The sequence below is a fragment of the Conger conger genome, chromosome 8, assembly GCF_963514075.1.
Source record: "Conger conger chromosome 8, fConCon1.1, whole genome shotgun sequence".
In the NCBI taxonomy this organism is placed as follows: domain Eukaryota; kingdom Metazoa; phylum Chordata; class Actinopteri; order Anguilliformes; family Congridae; genus Conger; species Conger conger.
The window spans coordinates 12,594,071-12,610,951 of record NC_083767.1 but is presented as its reverse complement, the minus strand read 5'-3'; the positions used below and the strand labels follow the sequence as shown (position 1 = coordinate 12,610,951).

The 16,881-nt window shown below is 40.4% G+C and overlaps 1 protein-coding gene across 1 annotated transcript in view; it reads left to right on the top strand.

The window, feature by feature from the left end:
• The first annotated feature begins 3,038 nt into the window (after positions 1–3,038).
• LOC133135725 (zinc finger protein basonuclin-2-like) overlaps positions 3,039–16,881 on the top strand; it is a 195,746-nt gene continuing 181,903 nt past the window's right edge. Inside the window, exon 1 of the mRNA XM_061252956.1 lies at positions 3,039–3,169. Coding sequence (XP_061108940.1) covers positions 3,167–3,169 — 3 coding nt within the window. The 5' untranslated portion in view covers positions 3,039–3,166. The remainder of the gene's footprint in view (positions 3,170–16,881) is intronic.

Here is a 16,881-nt window from a genome sequence, read left to right as displayed (position 1 = left end):
CAAGAACAGTGTAACAGCAATTCTCATTTGACAACCCTACCAGTCCAACAACAGCGAGAATCCACCAGCTTCTCACAACCTTCAGAACTGACTGAACAGGCCACAAGGCCTGGTGTGTGTCCAAGCTCAGGGATAATCAAATCACAGTCCTCAAGGTCTGAGAACTGCTGGTTTTCCATCCTCCCTTTACCTGGGAATCAGGTCTGAAGACAGTCTGGCAACTAGCTAACTGTTCAGCTAATTACCTGGGAGAAAAGAAAATCAGGGCAGGATTTGGATTTGAGGTCAAAAACCAGGTACATGGTGGCCAAAAACCAGGTACATCTATGTCCCCTCTCTTCTGATTTCTCTCCATTGGTTATTGTTGGTGCTCACTTATAACTATGTTTCCATCCAATTGTCTGTCCTAAACACTATGGCAAAGGCCCACTCATTTTAATCTCTGGTCCTCAAAAATCTTTAACTCAAAGGAACGCATTCTTCATGCTTCACCTAGAGGGACTTGGATTCACAGCAACCAGCGACTTTTGATAACCCAACCTCAAGTGGCCTTTTGTAATGCATCCAAAAAGTGATGATAGTGCCTACAAAATGGTGACTTGAACTTTAGATCACATGCAAGCCTCGCTGCTGGCATGCACAGACCTCCAGTTCTTGCAGATCTTTGGCCAACCATCCCTGTTTGGCCTTTCTCAGACTGGAGCCTTATTGACTTCATCAGATGCCCTTTAGAGCTATCCTCAGCTGCTCTGATGTATTCATAATAATGTTGATAGTAAGACTACGACTTCCTGTATAAGGGTTATGATAGCGTAGGAGACTGCTGGAAGTTAATACTCACGTGACACAGCATAAGTATGAGAAAGGGTTGTGACAGTAACCAAAAGCTCTCCCAGCATTGGGGATTGAAATGCATAGAGCTGAGACAATGCAAGTACTCTTGTTCAAGTACAAAAAGCAGTACTGACAACCAGACAATTCTCTGCTATACATACGAGAGACAATATTTTTTAATTTTTTAACAATTTTAAATAATTTACCCTTAAAAGAAAACATTTTATTAGCTGTCACAATTGATATATCTATACGCAAGTAATTGATTCTGATTTATATGAATTTAACAATTATCAGAATAGCATTCATAACTGGTCAAAGATAAGCCAACCCCATCAATACTAAGGCAAAACAAAGTATCCTAGGAGAGACAGATCTGGTTGTGTAGTACTTCTTACATCAGCCAATAATCAATGTACTTGCAGGACCTGCACTTGCAGTGTCACTGTTCGATTTTATCAATACATTTCACAAAATAAGCAATACTATAGGGTCACACTCTGCAAGTGTTATAACATTGAAATATTGCTATTGACTATTCCCTGGTGCATGTTTATGTCAATTAAGGGTGAGAAGTTGGGAGGTTTAGATAATAAAGGACTTTTATTTCAAACCTAATTATAGTCGAAATATTTAATCTCATAAAATTGGGAAGTGAAATACCATCAAAATAAACAAATAACAGGTTTAATAGCAAATAGCAAAACATAATAATAATAATAATAATAATAATAATAATAATAATAATAATAAAAAAGGCTCATCCACTATTGTAGTGTTCGACACTGCCTCTGCTGACGCCACACGAGTTGCCCTGGATTACCCAGTTTGGAGCGGTTGAAAGTTTTTAAAACTCTCGACAGTTTTAAATGAGTTATGACACATAGGCTACACCTACCGTGTCACGAGTAAAATAATAAATGTAACATTGATAGGAATCAATACTTCAATTATCATTTGAAATGTACTCTTCTATCCTACTTTTTAAACATGTACTATGTAAAAACTAAAAAAAAAAAAAAGAATAAAAAAACGAAAGAGAACTTTAGCACATCTGTAATTATATCTGGCAAAATATGTTTTCATAAAAAGATTTGAAAGCGAAAGACATGGTGACACATATCTCAAATATAAATTATTCTTCTGAATAATACATTGTTTTTTAGCAACTGTCTTATTCCAACATGGATTAGCCTACCCCCGCAAGAAATCGAAGGTGATCTGCTGAAGCTTTTGAAAAATAATAATCAAGCAACTGAGCTAATTGTGATTCCTTTTAAGGTGAATTAGCTAACTACACATATTGTCTTTCAATGGACATCGACATTGATATTTTACACTCATAAGTTATCATACATCGCGTTTTGCTCAGAGAAGAAAAAAAAGCATTTTGACACATATTGAGAATTAAAATGAAGGCCATTATTGCCAAAAAGTACATTTGTACTTTTAAATTTTACAAGACAAGAGCTGTTCGCCAGGAGAACACGGCGTAGGCGAGAGAGCAGTATTCGCGCGAGCATCGCGGCGTTCCCCGCAATGAAAGTAAACGAAGTGGTTTGCAAGTAGGCTACTAATAAGTGCCTGACGGTTTTCATGTCTGCAGGGCAGGGTTTAGTTTAGTTGGCTCACTGTCACACACAGATGTGACTCTTTACCCTACACAACAGCGTGACGACCAAAATCCAGACTATAATTCACTCACGTTGTAGGCTACTCTGAAGGCAGAGCTGATCGGCTGTGGAGTAAAATATAACATATTTCAGCAAAGCGACGGTGAACGCTCCGAACTTCCAGAAATCGCTCGAATCGTCTGTTTTCCAGTCTGCTGTACGTTAGCACACTAAGCATTTTAAAAGCAAGCGAAGAGACGGAGCAGAGCGCGGGGGGAACGATTCCTCTTTGCCCCCCAGGTGTAGAAGAACTTGCTGTTTCTGAAAAGGGACAGCAATAACAGCACACTTTTCTTCTGTCAGCGCATTCCCTCCACAATTTACGTTTCAGGATTTCGGAAAGAGGACAGTAGTGCTTTCAAATCCTGCCGTACAGTACATCACAAGGAACGTCTTCTTGCGTGATACCAGCCAGTAAGAATTCCGGACAAATACAAGCTAAAGAAGACGTGATTCGGTGTAGCGTTTTATAGTAGCTAATACAACTGCCATTTCGACTGCGATTCAGCAGTGCTATCCGGGACATCTTCAGACTTTTCAATCCCATCAGATATTGAAAGGGGGGAGAAAAAACTTCCCCGCTTGAGGGCGAAATCAGACTTTTGGGGACGGCGAGTTCGAAAGCCTTAGGACCTGGTCTCTTCCTGCAACATGCAGAAATGGTAAATATCGCAACGTTACACTCTAGCAATAGGCTACCATGCGCAATTTCAGACTTATATTCACACAGACGTGGAACGGTGCCTGCCACACTTAAATACAAACTTTAAGAATTAATTCAAGGCCTAGCATGTTTAAATAGTCAAATCAGCAAAGCAGATGGGAATACTTTAGCTCAGAGTTATGTTGCCTTCAGTTTCTTACTCCGCACTGTGTGTTAATATTAAAGTCTTTGCTGTTATATTTCATTGTACTGATAAATATAATGTATTTCTTTTGTTATTTGTAGTGAACTGAAACTGATAGGCTATATAGAATACATTATTGAATGCCATTTATTGACTATATTATACATATACAGTATGCTAAAATAAACTACCGAGTGCAAACGAATTGAATTAATGCAGCATTGATTTTAACCCAGGTGTTTCGTTGCCCGAGCTTTGCATGGGGTGTAAAATATATTCGAATTTTTCCCTGCCAAACTTTATACCGGTATTCCGTTGATCTGGCATATTTATATTAGCCAACACAGCTACTGTACGGCTTTGGGTAAAATATGCCATAGCACACAATCACTTGTTGAATACATCAGTAAACTGTAGTTAATCCTGAATATAAACTGTGGCCGACATGGTCAATTCATTCATCTCTGTACAGTGTTATTGAATAATTCAACACTGTGTGTGTGAGTGTGTGTATGTGGGTGCGCGTGAAACTTTTTGCAAGTGTGGTTTTGTCTGGGCGTGCGCGTGTGTTTCAGGTAAAGTTTACTCTGGCCTCAGCAAAGTGTTTTGAACTGCTGTTTTTCTGGACTTGTAGATTCCTCTGCTTAGTGAAATGTGCGGTGGCAACAAGGTACTTTCACTGACAAAAATAAATAAAACTTATTTGCAGCTCAGCAATAAGTAAGCAATACGTTTCAGGCACAACTAATGCAAGTACAGTATATTCAATCTTAAACCTAAAAAACTTTACATGCTACATTACACAATCCTGCCCTGATATTTTATAACCAAATGGTATAGGTTTAAAGTTTATGTGCCGGAACAACTTTTCAAGTTATCTTACCAGGGAAGGTTGTTCTGTGTAGAATACATATACGATCACCATCTAAGGTACGTGTTCTCTGTTCTATTGGTGTATGACCATTGAATATAACTTCTTCAGATGTATTTGTACAAATACAAACACATATTTCAGGTATTGAAATTTTTAACTGGCAAATGTATATAATTATGTTCATACCATCAGTCACTCATTTATATAGTTCATCTTTATTGAACCAGGAAAGTTTATTTGAGATTAAAATATTTTTTTGTAAGAGAGATCTGGCATGAGAGTAGCAGGAGATTATAATACCAACAATTCACAATAAAACTGTAACATCAGATTTAAAATATATAATCTACTTTTTTCTTGAATTTGCATTTGAAAAACAAGCACTCGACTGTGGTACTTAGTGGATTGATTTATGTCATTACAAGTACAGATGCAGCTACATATTGTAAAGTATGCAACATAGTAATATGTAAAGTTCTTACCATTATAATTCTTCTGTCAATTGTAACAAACATGTAGCTATTGCTATACATTAAATATTTATCCAATAACCTTGACTTTGTGTCAGTCAAAGTTAATGTCACTTGTACATACTTGTCAATGCTTGTCAACGCTTGCCAAAAAGGTTTTTAAAAGTGTAATGGAGTTACAATGAATTTCAAATAGGTTACTGCTAATTAATAATATAATTAGTGAAATACTCAAATTAACATTATTTTGATAATTTAAAGAATGCCGTGTTCATGGTAGTTTGTCTGTAATGGTGAGGAAAGGACCATGTCTTGTCATTCTATGTCATGCAAGTTTGTGTTCAAATAGAGTATAGTATATTTCCATGCAGCTTATCTATATACATCATCTTTTATCACACCTTCCCTTTCTTCCCTATGGTGAACCCAAGAGGTGATTCAAAACATTTCACAGTTTGGCCAGTACAGACAGCCACCAGAGAACTAAAGAAAGGGGAGTTGTTCCATGGAAGGACAGCAGTCTTAAAGCTGTACATATCTTTGGGGAAATACAAAGGAAATAGTTGATGACTTGTATCACATAGGTGCACAAAGCCTTGCTAGTGTGGCTGCTCCATTCATAGTTTATAAGTTCATCACTGTATATAATATTTAGGCCTAATAAAATTCCTGTCCGTATAGCCCTTTTAGGTTGTGCAAGTGCTAAGGTCAAAAATTCCAATTTGCATTCCTGGAATGTCATTGGATGACTTTTATCTGCGGTGTTTCTGGGCAGGCCCGGACCTTCGCATTTCATCTCGCCCTGTCACAAGTCAAAGCAATGTTGTCTTTCTCTTTGAGAAACTGGCAGATTGATACAAGTCGAGAAGTAGAGAAAGAGAGAGAGAACGAGACAGAGAGAGAGAGAGAGCGAGGGGGAAGGAGAGGGAGAGATGGGGCTGTGAAAGGGGGAAGCACTTTCATGTTCCAGGCACAGTCCCTGGCTAATTCGTCAGGAGCAGCGCTGTGATCCGCTGGGGCCTTGCAGAATTGGAGAGTAGATGATGCTTAGGCGGTTCAATAAGCCCTTGGACAGGTAGCCTGTGACGCTCCCCAGAGGGACACTCTTAATGAAGAACAGGTCTGCTTAGTTCTTCATGCTCTGACCTCATGCTGTCCCCACAGTTTTCTCCATTTGATCTCTCCCCACAAATGGATGCTTCTCCGTTCCCCCCTCCTCCTCCCCGTTTGGCCCTTGTGGGTGCTGAATTAACAAAGCAACTTAAGTTGGATAATACAGCTGTTGAGGAAGAAATCTGACCCTGGTCCTCTTTCTTTTTTTGCTCTTGTGTTAGTCTTTCAGTGGGCAGAGAAAATGAGGTGTCAAGAAGTTACTTCAAACCCGGCTAATTACGGAGAACATGCTAAACGAGCTTAAGAAGTGATGTTATACTGTATAATAAACTGCCATTCTGATGTTTGTGTTTAGTACACAGAAGAAAGTATCACCAATAGCAACACAAAACAAGAAAAATACTTATATTCCTCTGCTATTAATATGGCTGTAAATACACTACTGCTGCTACTCATACTATTACTACCAATAATAATAGTTTTAACATTTGTCTCATCATTGCAAATATAATAATTTTGGCATCCCCATTAATCAAATATTTGAGCCATATTTGCAGATGCAATAAACCTTTGTGTCAGAAATGTTTGTGCAGGATTATTGGCTCAGATTTTCCATATGCTGAGCAGTTGTTTTTCTGAGACATGGTAGGATTCAAAGAGAGAGAGAGAGAGAGAGAGAGAGAGAGAGAGAGAGAGAGAGAGAGAGAGAGAGAGTCAATTAAACAGCAGCTTACACCTGGTGTCACATTACAGAGAAGAGTTTTTAGATGAAGACACGCATAGGTTTAAACTAGAAAAAGTACTGTAGTCATTAAGGAATCTACTGAATGTTTGGGTAGCTCTCCTCACTCTGCATAGACAGACAACTACATTTGAAGTGCTGTAGGTTTTAATTCACTTTTCAAGATACAGTTTTTTTGTAGGATATCACTGAACAAAACAAAACCAAGATAGTTAACACTTTTAATAAGTGCCTCCAGTAGTGATAGTTTGTCTTGGCATTCAGAGAAAATGCAAGAGTTTGCTTAATATCTTTTCTCATCAGATATTTATGTTTTTTAAAAAAGGGACCTGAAAAGGAGATTTAATAAAGTCACTGTGAAATGTAAAAACAAATAAGATCATGGGCAGTAACTTCATAAAAGATCCCTGCTTAATTAAGCAATAGTGCAGCGTTATAATTAAAGTTCCACAAATGTGAGGGAGGGAGTGAAAACTGCGTACATTCCTCTGTCCACAGAAACAAATATCACTGGCGCGAAATGTTTTCATCTTACAGACGAAACAGACTCTCAGCATCGGGGGAAGAAAAATCGTTGAAAATGTTTGCACAAGATACTGGGAGTGTTCCCAATTTTCTTGAATGTGTAGAAGTTATCAGCTGTGTACATGTGATGAATTCTCTCCAGTCAAAAGATTTTAATGGCCCTTCCAAATGAAAGGACTGTATTTATAATACTCCGATATTGGGAAATTAATTTTAGATCTGTTTTATTTTATTTATTAGTCTTTTTTTTCCTCAAAGAAGAAAGTGAGACTGAGGCCTAGCACTGAAGTTATGACTAAATTGATTCTCCGAGGAGATGAAGATTAAACAGGGGAGAGATGGATATAAGAGAGAAAAGAGGGCGACGGGTATACCATAAGAGGACTTCTGCTATAGAGAATATCTCTCTTTGATTATTTGCTTCTTTAAGACTACTTACACCACACTCCTTTCATTTTATTTTTGATTGTTAATCTTCTTTAAAAACATAAAATAACATTCTAACTTTACTCGCTGGGCCCTGTCTTTGTTCTGCATTTTTTAAGAACTTTCAATGACCAGATCCTGCAATTTTTCCACAAACCTTTCAGTTGTATTATCTTGTTGCATGAATTAGTAAAACTACTTAGAAACATTGATGCAGTATACTTGTTACCAAATAACCATTCCTTACGTCTGTTCAATACTGTTTTCTATGTTTAAAACTGAAATAATTTTCACAGAAATATTATTATTTAGTCTTGACAGAAATGCAGTTGGTCAAATAACAGCTTTGAGGGTGTGGGTGAAACAGTGGTTTATTTTCGGTTCATCCTCTTTTACAGGGTCATAGCGCACTGCGTACAGATTGTGTAGATGGAGGAGCTTGGCAGTGAATGGCATGAACAGGAGTTGCTCTGTAATGAACGATGCATTGGGGAGGTATAAGGTTATGTGGTAATATATGTATTACATAGCCTGTGCGCGCTCGCTCCAGAATGAATTGTAGACGGCCGTACGGAAAACCTGGGGAACTGATGTAAAAAGCAGCCGGTCTTTACTGCTAATAGTTTAGTACCCCCTCTCTCAACTTTATAGCCAAATCACTGGATTGCACAATAACTTAAATGTAGAGTAGCCTCCCCACAAAGCTATACTGCGTTCAGAAACAGGCTCTGGGATGTTTTCTTTGGGCCGCCTTGTAGGGCTAGATTGCTAACTCTTAGCTGCATTTTAACAGTTCAGCATTTCCTGTCAGAGAGTGCCTATGCCATGTCCTAAAGGTGTTTTCTTTTGCTAAAGATTAGGGAAGGGAATACATGGAAAAGAGAACATTTCTATTCCTACCTCTCTCTTTGTCCTCCATTTTGTGTCGTGGTAGTGGCTTAATATCTTTTTAAATCCTGGTTGAATATCATTTAATATGATTATCATTATTCTTTTTCAGATATCAATATTGAACTTGGAAGCCTGGCTTTTGACAGCTGCTGCTTAGTATTGCAATATATTTTCATATTTTTTCAAACAATATTATTTCTTGAAACCTTCTATGTCTTGTAATGGTTCTGCATACTGAAGTGTGTGTATGCACACATGAACAGACACTTAGATGCACTACATCATCTGGTAATGTGCATTTGTTTGGTCATTTTTCAAAGCGTGACCCACTGGAAATCAGTAGTAATGTGTTGTCCTCTAGAAAACCGGCCTGCCCTGTCTCTTTATACTTGGTCCTCCTCACAGAAGACCAGCCTCTGCAGTTGTAATAGAAAAAGATGCCTATGGAGACTAAATCAATCACACAGCGTGAACCCCACCTAATGTCTCCACATCCCGAGGAGCTACAGGACATCTTCAAAAAGTCACCTTACGGCCGGCAAAGTTTCCGCGCTGCATGTCGCTGATTTAATTTCACTAATTTCATTTTATATTTAATTAGATGTGCTACACCGTTTTTAATTGTGCTATGGCGCTTCTTTGAGAGGGATTCGGGGCCGGAGCGGTCTTGGCGAGGAACATTAATCGCGCGGAGCAGGGAGAAGGAGGCGGATGTCAGGAGCTAGGATAACGCTGACAGGTAGTCCGTGGGGAAGGGACAACGCGGTGTGCTCGCTGATAAAAAAGAAATTGCAAAGAGGCTTCCTTCATCTGACTTAGCGTTCCGCCAGGGGAAGCTTCTAAACGTGCACATGACCACACTCGCCTCACCCTTCCCCCCCTACCCCCACCCCCGCCCGCGGTCCCCCGTACCCAAGCCTGTGTCTTCCACCCTTTCTTGCGATGACCTTAACATTTATCAAAGAGTCCCACGCTGAAATTCCTCCTGGTATCTGCGCGTTTGGGAGGGCCAGACATGTGCTCAGACACACACACACACACACACACACACACACACAAAAAAAGTCTGTTGAAGAGCGAGCTGTTTTAAATATTGTGACTGTGTGAAAGGACTGTCCTTGCTGAGCCTCTAACCAGGGAGGCTGTCCTCGGGAGTCTGCAGATTACCAACCCACACACACACACACACACACACACACACATACACACACATATCCACCCACCCACCCCCCATCCTTTATTGCACCCCTTGTCAGCTCTTCCTATTCATTTAACCTTTCATTAGTGTCTGCACAGGCTCTCTGTCTGAAGGCAGGAACAATGCCAAAAAGCCCCACTGTTACAGTTATTAGATTCTTCGCTCCTTACCCAGCAACTGCGAGGGGGAACCAGGGGAGAGGCTTTGTGGAAGTGGCAAGTTTCCTGGGGGGGTTAGGCCCCTCCAGGCCTGTCAAGGACATGTGCCACATGTTGGTGGTGCGTCCCCAGCCGGAGCGGAGAGTGGGTGTGGAGGTTTTGGGGTGGGGTGGAGGGGCCTGGAGAAACTGCACTCTGGTTGAGTTTACTGCAAACACAAACAGTTAGTGCAGGAATTCTGCATTTAATCGGCTGCCGGGGGCGGGGGGTGGGAGGGGGTCTGTTCCCAGAGGGGAGGCTGAGCCTTGCTCTCGTCTTCCTGGGTCAGCCCCAACTCTCCTCTGTCCTGCCACTTAAAAACTGGGAACACATAAGAACACTTTGCCATGGTTTTTATTCCTCGATGTGGTGGATTACGAAAGGCAGCCTAACCATTTTCTTTTAAAGCTGCAGTTATGCGGAAGGATAATTTAATGGTTATATGGCGCAACATAGTAGAGAAAGACTGTAGGAAATGCATGTTTTGAGTATGTGAAGCTATTTGTATTGCTGGGTTAGCGTTGCCCGTTAGCAGGTTGTTCAAATGTTTGCGTTTGCGGGCTGATATTTGGCCATATGTAAAGTAATTTAGTGGTTCATCGGTTCTGCCCCAAGCGCCGTTGTGTTGCTGTCCTTCACTGAACCCTCGCCCATACCTCAGCCCGGCCACTTTTAGCTGGACAGAATTAAATGCCAATACATCAGCAGCCTTGTTGTCTGTGGAGGGAAGTGTCACCTGGAGGTTATTAATTGCTTACCTGTCTAAAGAGATTGAGACGTTTAAAGGGAGGAGCAACGCGCGGAGTCCATTTCGCGGGGCCCTGATGAAGTCCATCTCTCTTCCCTGTCACTCCCTGTGTGCTGGGTCACCGCTCACTCCCAGACCTTAATACACTGCTGTCCCGCTAATGGTGCCTGCGGCCCCTGGCTAGATCCCGGCCCAGGCAGGCAGGACCGCAGTGCCACATCCCCCCTGCTCCCTGACCCCCCTAACCCCCCCCGGCTGCACCCTGGGACCGCCTGGCCTCTCCATCTTTCTGATGGGTCACTGCTCCTCCCTCACGTACCGTACGGAGCGGAGCTGAAATTAATATCATAGCCGGACTCTTCGTCTCATACGTCCTGTGCCCTGTGATTATTAGAACATGAAGATGTTAAATAAATGCGTTTGTGAATGATTGCTTTTATTTGACTGCGATATCAAATGCACGTCCCTCTGAAATTAGATGGTTTGTGCCGTGGAACTGTAAATATACTGTCATTCATTTGGGATGGGAACATTTGATTTAGCATTATTATTATTATTATTATTATTATTATGATCATTTTTATGAATATTAGAAAAAAAGTCTTGGAGCTTGGCTTTAGAAATGATTCTTTTTTCACTACATATCTGAAGTGAGGTGTTCTATAATCACCCCTCTCCCACACAAAGCGATTGGGCAGATGAAAGTGATAGTCTTTCAGCGTGAAGGCGTCACAGGGTGGACTGAGCTGCAGTCACAGAACCGCCATCCACAAAGCCACAGTGGGCCACCCTAAACGAGCTCTGGCTGTCGCATGTGCTCCGATCTTAATCTAAAAACAAACATTCCTGGCTTAACTGATGGTTTTCATGTTGCATTAGCAACACTGCGTGCCTTTTTGAAGTGAATGAACCACACACTATGTGTGGCTGTTTATTTTATTTTATTTTCTGTTTTTGGGGGGTGGGGGCACTGTAAACCCACTATACCCACTTATGTTTTTTTCATTTACATATTAAGTTCAAATACTGTGAACTGATTATCTGTTCTAGCATGTTCTCATGTTCTAGCATGTTTTTTTTGTGTAGCAACTTTATTTTGATGGCTTTTAAAGATGAGCATCCCGAGAAAAAATGAGAGGAAGTTACGTCCTGTTAAATTCTTTCAGAAGAGATATCATTAAAGTGTTTAAGAAACATTTTGGAATGGCAGAAAATCCAATATTGTCAACCTTTTGTGCCCTTTGAAGGTAATTTGTTCCCTTTGGGGAAACTGTGTACTACATTTAAGCTTATGTCAAGAAAGAGTTTGGCTCTTTCAAAGATTGTCATCTACACTACCAAAGTGTGAGTTTACCAGTGCAGGGTAGGGCCCTCTAAGAATATATAAATACAAACAGCTAACACTTTGTCGTAGAACTTACGGAAGTTTTCAATGGTGGTGGAAGAGGAAGTCATAGAAGAAAAAATCTGAAAACTAACAATAAATAGAGTTCCAGTGCCTTTGCTGCAACTCTATCACTCTTTAGTGATTACAAGTAAAACAGCTTTCCTGTCTGGCTGAATTTTTGGCGTTGTTGTTTTGGTTCTGTAAACTGTTCCACTCTCAGCTCTCAGTTTGTGGTATTATAAAAATGAAGGCTATTAAGACCTCGGCAGGGAAGGATGTATAACTGCATGCCAACCAAAGAAGTAACTTCACAGAAAATGTAAAATTCCTGTTCCTTCACTTACTCTGAGATCTTTTGGCATACAGAAAAATAAATAGATTTCTCCTTTACTTTGACTAAGATTAAAAGCAAGAATAATTATTTGTTTTATTCAGCAGCACAGTTAACAGTTAACTCGCCAAACCACGTTTGTAGAAAACAGTATGATGCTTACATTTACAAACCAAAGATAAGGTCAAATTGATTGAATACCGGCCAAACCTATAGCTGTTAAAAATATAGCTAAAAGGCAGCGTTTTTTAATTATTTATATTTGAATTTAAAAAGGAGAAATACAACCCCTGAAATAATTGACAAACATTCCAGAGGTATTGACCACCATTGCCAAGGTGTTTGACTAATCTTGTTTCGTGTCCACTGGACTCCAGTGTTGGTACACACTGTTCTTGCATAGTCACTGTGAAGTTTGTGAACTTTAGGAAGGAGAGAGGCTCCGCCGTGGTCTGTGTTTTTTCCTCTTTAAGTTAACACAGGCATTTTATTTATTTATCTTTCTGTAATTGCATTTCTGGTTCCTTTGAATGTTATTGCTTTATCCACACTGTCCCTATAGGACTTTTCATCGGACAAAGGTCTCATTATTCATCAAGGTGTTAGAATCCAATTTAGCAATACTAACCACCTGGCATGGACTTTCAGTATATACTGATATACTATAGTACAGTAACTTGGATACACTGCGCATATGAAGGAAGAACATTCATATACAGTATGGATGTACAGATTATGGATGTGTGTATATAGGGATAATGGATGTGTGTATGTGGGATAATGGATCTGCGTCCTTTACACTTTGAGATTTCTCTAGACTCCGCTCTGTATGTCTGTGGCATCATATATGTTATTTGATGTTTTCCTTTGACATTGTGTTTAGGCTCATATTAATAGTTAGGAATCCCAGTCTCTTTCAGCTCCCCGTTCCACCTTTCGATATTTGTTTTTGTAGCTAATTCTGTGTGATATGGCAAAGCTGCTCCTAATCGATGAATTCATATTGCTTTTCATAGTTTGGTCAAATATTTCTTCATCTGCTGAAGCAGCTCTGGGCTCTTAATAAACCACACAGAGTCCCAGGGGCAGGCCCAGAGTGCATTGGGACCCCAGACTGGAAGGCCTGGAATTATTTGTGTGTACCTGTAAATGTGTATTTATTCATTTGTGTATTTATCAAGCCTACAACATGGAGGCAAGCTGTACGAAAGCACAGCGATACTTCTGGTTTTGAACTACGCATAATTACTCCCGTTTGCCTTGCACTATGGACAGAAATGTTGGCCCGTGACAAAATTGGTTGGATTGGGCAGCAATTCTGAGCCTGGAAGTTATTAGGCACAGGCATTTCAACTGTAACATTATGCAGAAACAATATAGGTTAAACACATGCGGGAAACATTCTGACCTTGCGTTTTCCTGACTAATCTTTTCTTCCAAAGCCTACACTAAAGATCTACATGTCTGGAGTGACCAGTATTGCATTGTTGGCTATTATACAATGAGGGACCAAGCCATCAAACAGGAAATTTGTGCCTTAGATAATACTCGAATGACAAAATCCTTTATAGTCGACAGTACAGTAGGGTGGATGGTGACATCTCTCTCTGTAGCAGACAGATAATGTCACAGAGCCAGCTGGGCTATTGACATTTTTGCCATATACTCATCGGAGTGAGGGCCAATAAGGAACCTGTCGGACAGGAAGAAAGGATGAAATAACAGAGCGCGAGGAAACGGAGATGACTGGGTTCGCACTGCGAGAATAGCACTTTAGAGTAACCTGCCATTACAGGCAACTTTCTCTTAAATACCCATAATTAGTTGCATTCCACAACTTAATATTTAGCAATAAAACGTGATGCAACTTGAGTGGCAAAGTCACTTTCTTGTACATTTCTTTAGAGTTTCATTATTGCTGAGCGGTTTAGCGGTGCTACTGTAACTCACAGTCCCATTTTGAGCAGTTGGAAATTTTAAAAGCTAGTGTGAATCACATTTTTACAGTAAGCTCTACTTTTGGTTTCGATGGCTGTACGCCTCATTGTTTATAATGCAGACCCGTGTTTTACAAGGCAGTGAAATAGTTTGAAAAATATGTTATTAATAAGAGTACAGCATGTCGATGTACTTAATTTCAACTTGTGAAGCTGAAATAAAATCTCACAATTCCACATTCAGAAAGTGGAATTTATAGCAACTGGCACCTATCACCTCTCACCTGGCAAGGTCTTAAAAATCCAGCTTTGTTTTTTTTTTATCGACTTTAGTTCTCCCAAAGAAGGGTTGAAGCACACAGCTCCTCATTGGTCAAGGTTAATAGAAATGCTCTCCAGGTGAAGAAGTTGTTTGAGGATTTTTTGGCACGTTTGAATCTTGTCTCACTGATTGTTAAAAAAGCTAAAGGACTCCTTTCCCACATTAACCTCCCCAGAGCCAATCTACAGGGACAATTTTGGAGCTATATTTCTCAAGAGAGATTCACATCTCTAAGTCAATACGAAACTCTCTGAAAGGTAACCCACAAACGTCGGCAGTTTGGCCTCATTGTGCTGATGGGGCACTTCATTTTAGACAGCAGTCAGGACAGGAAACCAGAATTACTACTGGAAAAAGGACAGGTGGGAAGCATTTAGATTTTTTTTGCGCCCTTTCAGAACTTTATACTCATGGCCTTAGTATATTTAATCAACTTCTCATAGAACATATGAAGCATTTAAGTTCCAGTTTCCCTGCCCACCATGTTGGATGTATTTACACAGCAGCAAAAGAGTTCTCACAGGTACTTGCCAACGTCACTGAGTTTTCCCAGAAGAAGGTACTTTTTCTGTGGAAATGTTCCGTTCGCCATGAACCTTGAATGTCCAGATGACTGCTGGCTATATCCTGCCGCTCTGACTTAACAACTTTTCGTAGCGGGCGGCTGTCCTGGCACCTTTTTACAAAAAGCAGTCTGGTGGGTAGTCTGCCTTCAGGCTGATGCCCCCGCCTGAGGTCTATAAACCTAAGCCCACACTGTCAAAAATCCCAGAACCCAAATGAAGACAGGGATCCCACAGAACCCTCCGGCAAAAATCGCAGATGCCATTAATATCGGTCCGGTCGTTGTGTATTACCTCTGACTCGACATTGTCCATTCTCATGTGTGTATGAGTGCCACAGGACAGATTTATGGGGTCAAACTGGTTCCCGTTAGCGGGCGTAGGAGTGGAGGAATGAAGCGAGGAAGGAGTGCCAATCCTCACGCTCCCCAAACATAAATGTATTCTTTTTCATCGCGTCACACGGCTCATTAGTGCTCCTTCCCCCATATGTTAGGAATATGGAGTGGACTCAGTACCTCTTGTGGCTGTCCCACACACACACTCTCTCACACACACACACACATACACACACACACACACTACCACACAAGGGATGCTGTAGACCGAAAATCAAACTGCCGCACCCTGAAGTTGTCAAGAGGGGTATTTTTGAAGTTCCTAATATTGTCCCCAGGTGAAGTTGGAGATACAGGCCCATGTTCGGTTTTCACTGACTGAGAAAACTAGCTGCTTGTATAGCTGATCCAGCAGCCATACCATATACTCTTTGAGAACAGCACAGCTGCTGTACTAATGTTTTTGTTATTCGCACCATTCTCTGCAAACTCTAGAAACTGTTGTTCCTGAAGAACCCAGGAGATCAGCATTTTCTGAAACACTCAAACCACCCTGTCTGGCACCAACAATCATTCCACGGTCAAAGTCACTTAGATCACATTTCTTCCCCATTCTGACATTTGGTCTTAAAAAGAGCTGAACCTCTTGACCACTGCATGCCTTTATGCATTTAGTTGCTGCCACATGATTGGCTGATTCAATATTTGCATTAACAAGCTGGCGTACAGGTCTACCTAATAAAGTGATCACTGAGTGTATATTTTTACATTTGTTTTTCATTGCTATCCTGTTAAGCAAAACGTCCCAGAATTTGAAAATTTGTTGAAAGGCCATGGTAGCAGGTAGAGTACAGAATGAAGTTCCGTGCTGTGACACTTTGCAGCATTTACAGGTAGTTTTTACAGGTAGTTGAGAGTAAATGAGAGGTGAGAAAGAAGGTAACGTCTGCAAGCTGTCGACTACAATAATTTACTCGGCACCGTTTCTCTGCACAAAATGACATAATTGCAGCAAAGTTAATAATGATCTTTGGAAGATTTGGTCATATTACAATGTCTTACATCAGTCTGTCAAAATAAGCTCACTTGCTAAACATGACATGTTTAGACCTGGTGTCATTCTGTATTTTGTCATAATGAATTATATAAAATTCACCCATTCCTCATACGAAGAATGCATAAACAAGCAAGACATATTAGTTTACCAGTTATTTTTATAACTTCAAAACACTTGAGCCTGCGGATCAAATTTATTTTTAAGTAATCAAGGAAGGCAGGTGAGATGCTTCAGAGTAATTCATAAACGAAATTCAGAAATTCAGAAATGGAGAAGAAAGTAAAGTCAATGGGCCCCGCAGACCAGCTCTGGTTGTGTCACAACAAAAGATTTATGTGTTAAATAAGGACAGGCCGAATCGATGTAAATATAAAATATATGATGACTTACAAGAACTTACTGTATAT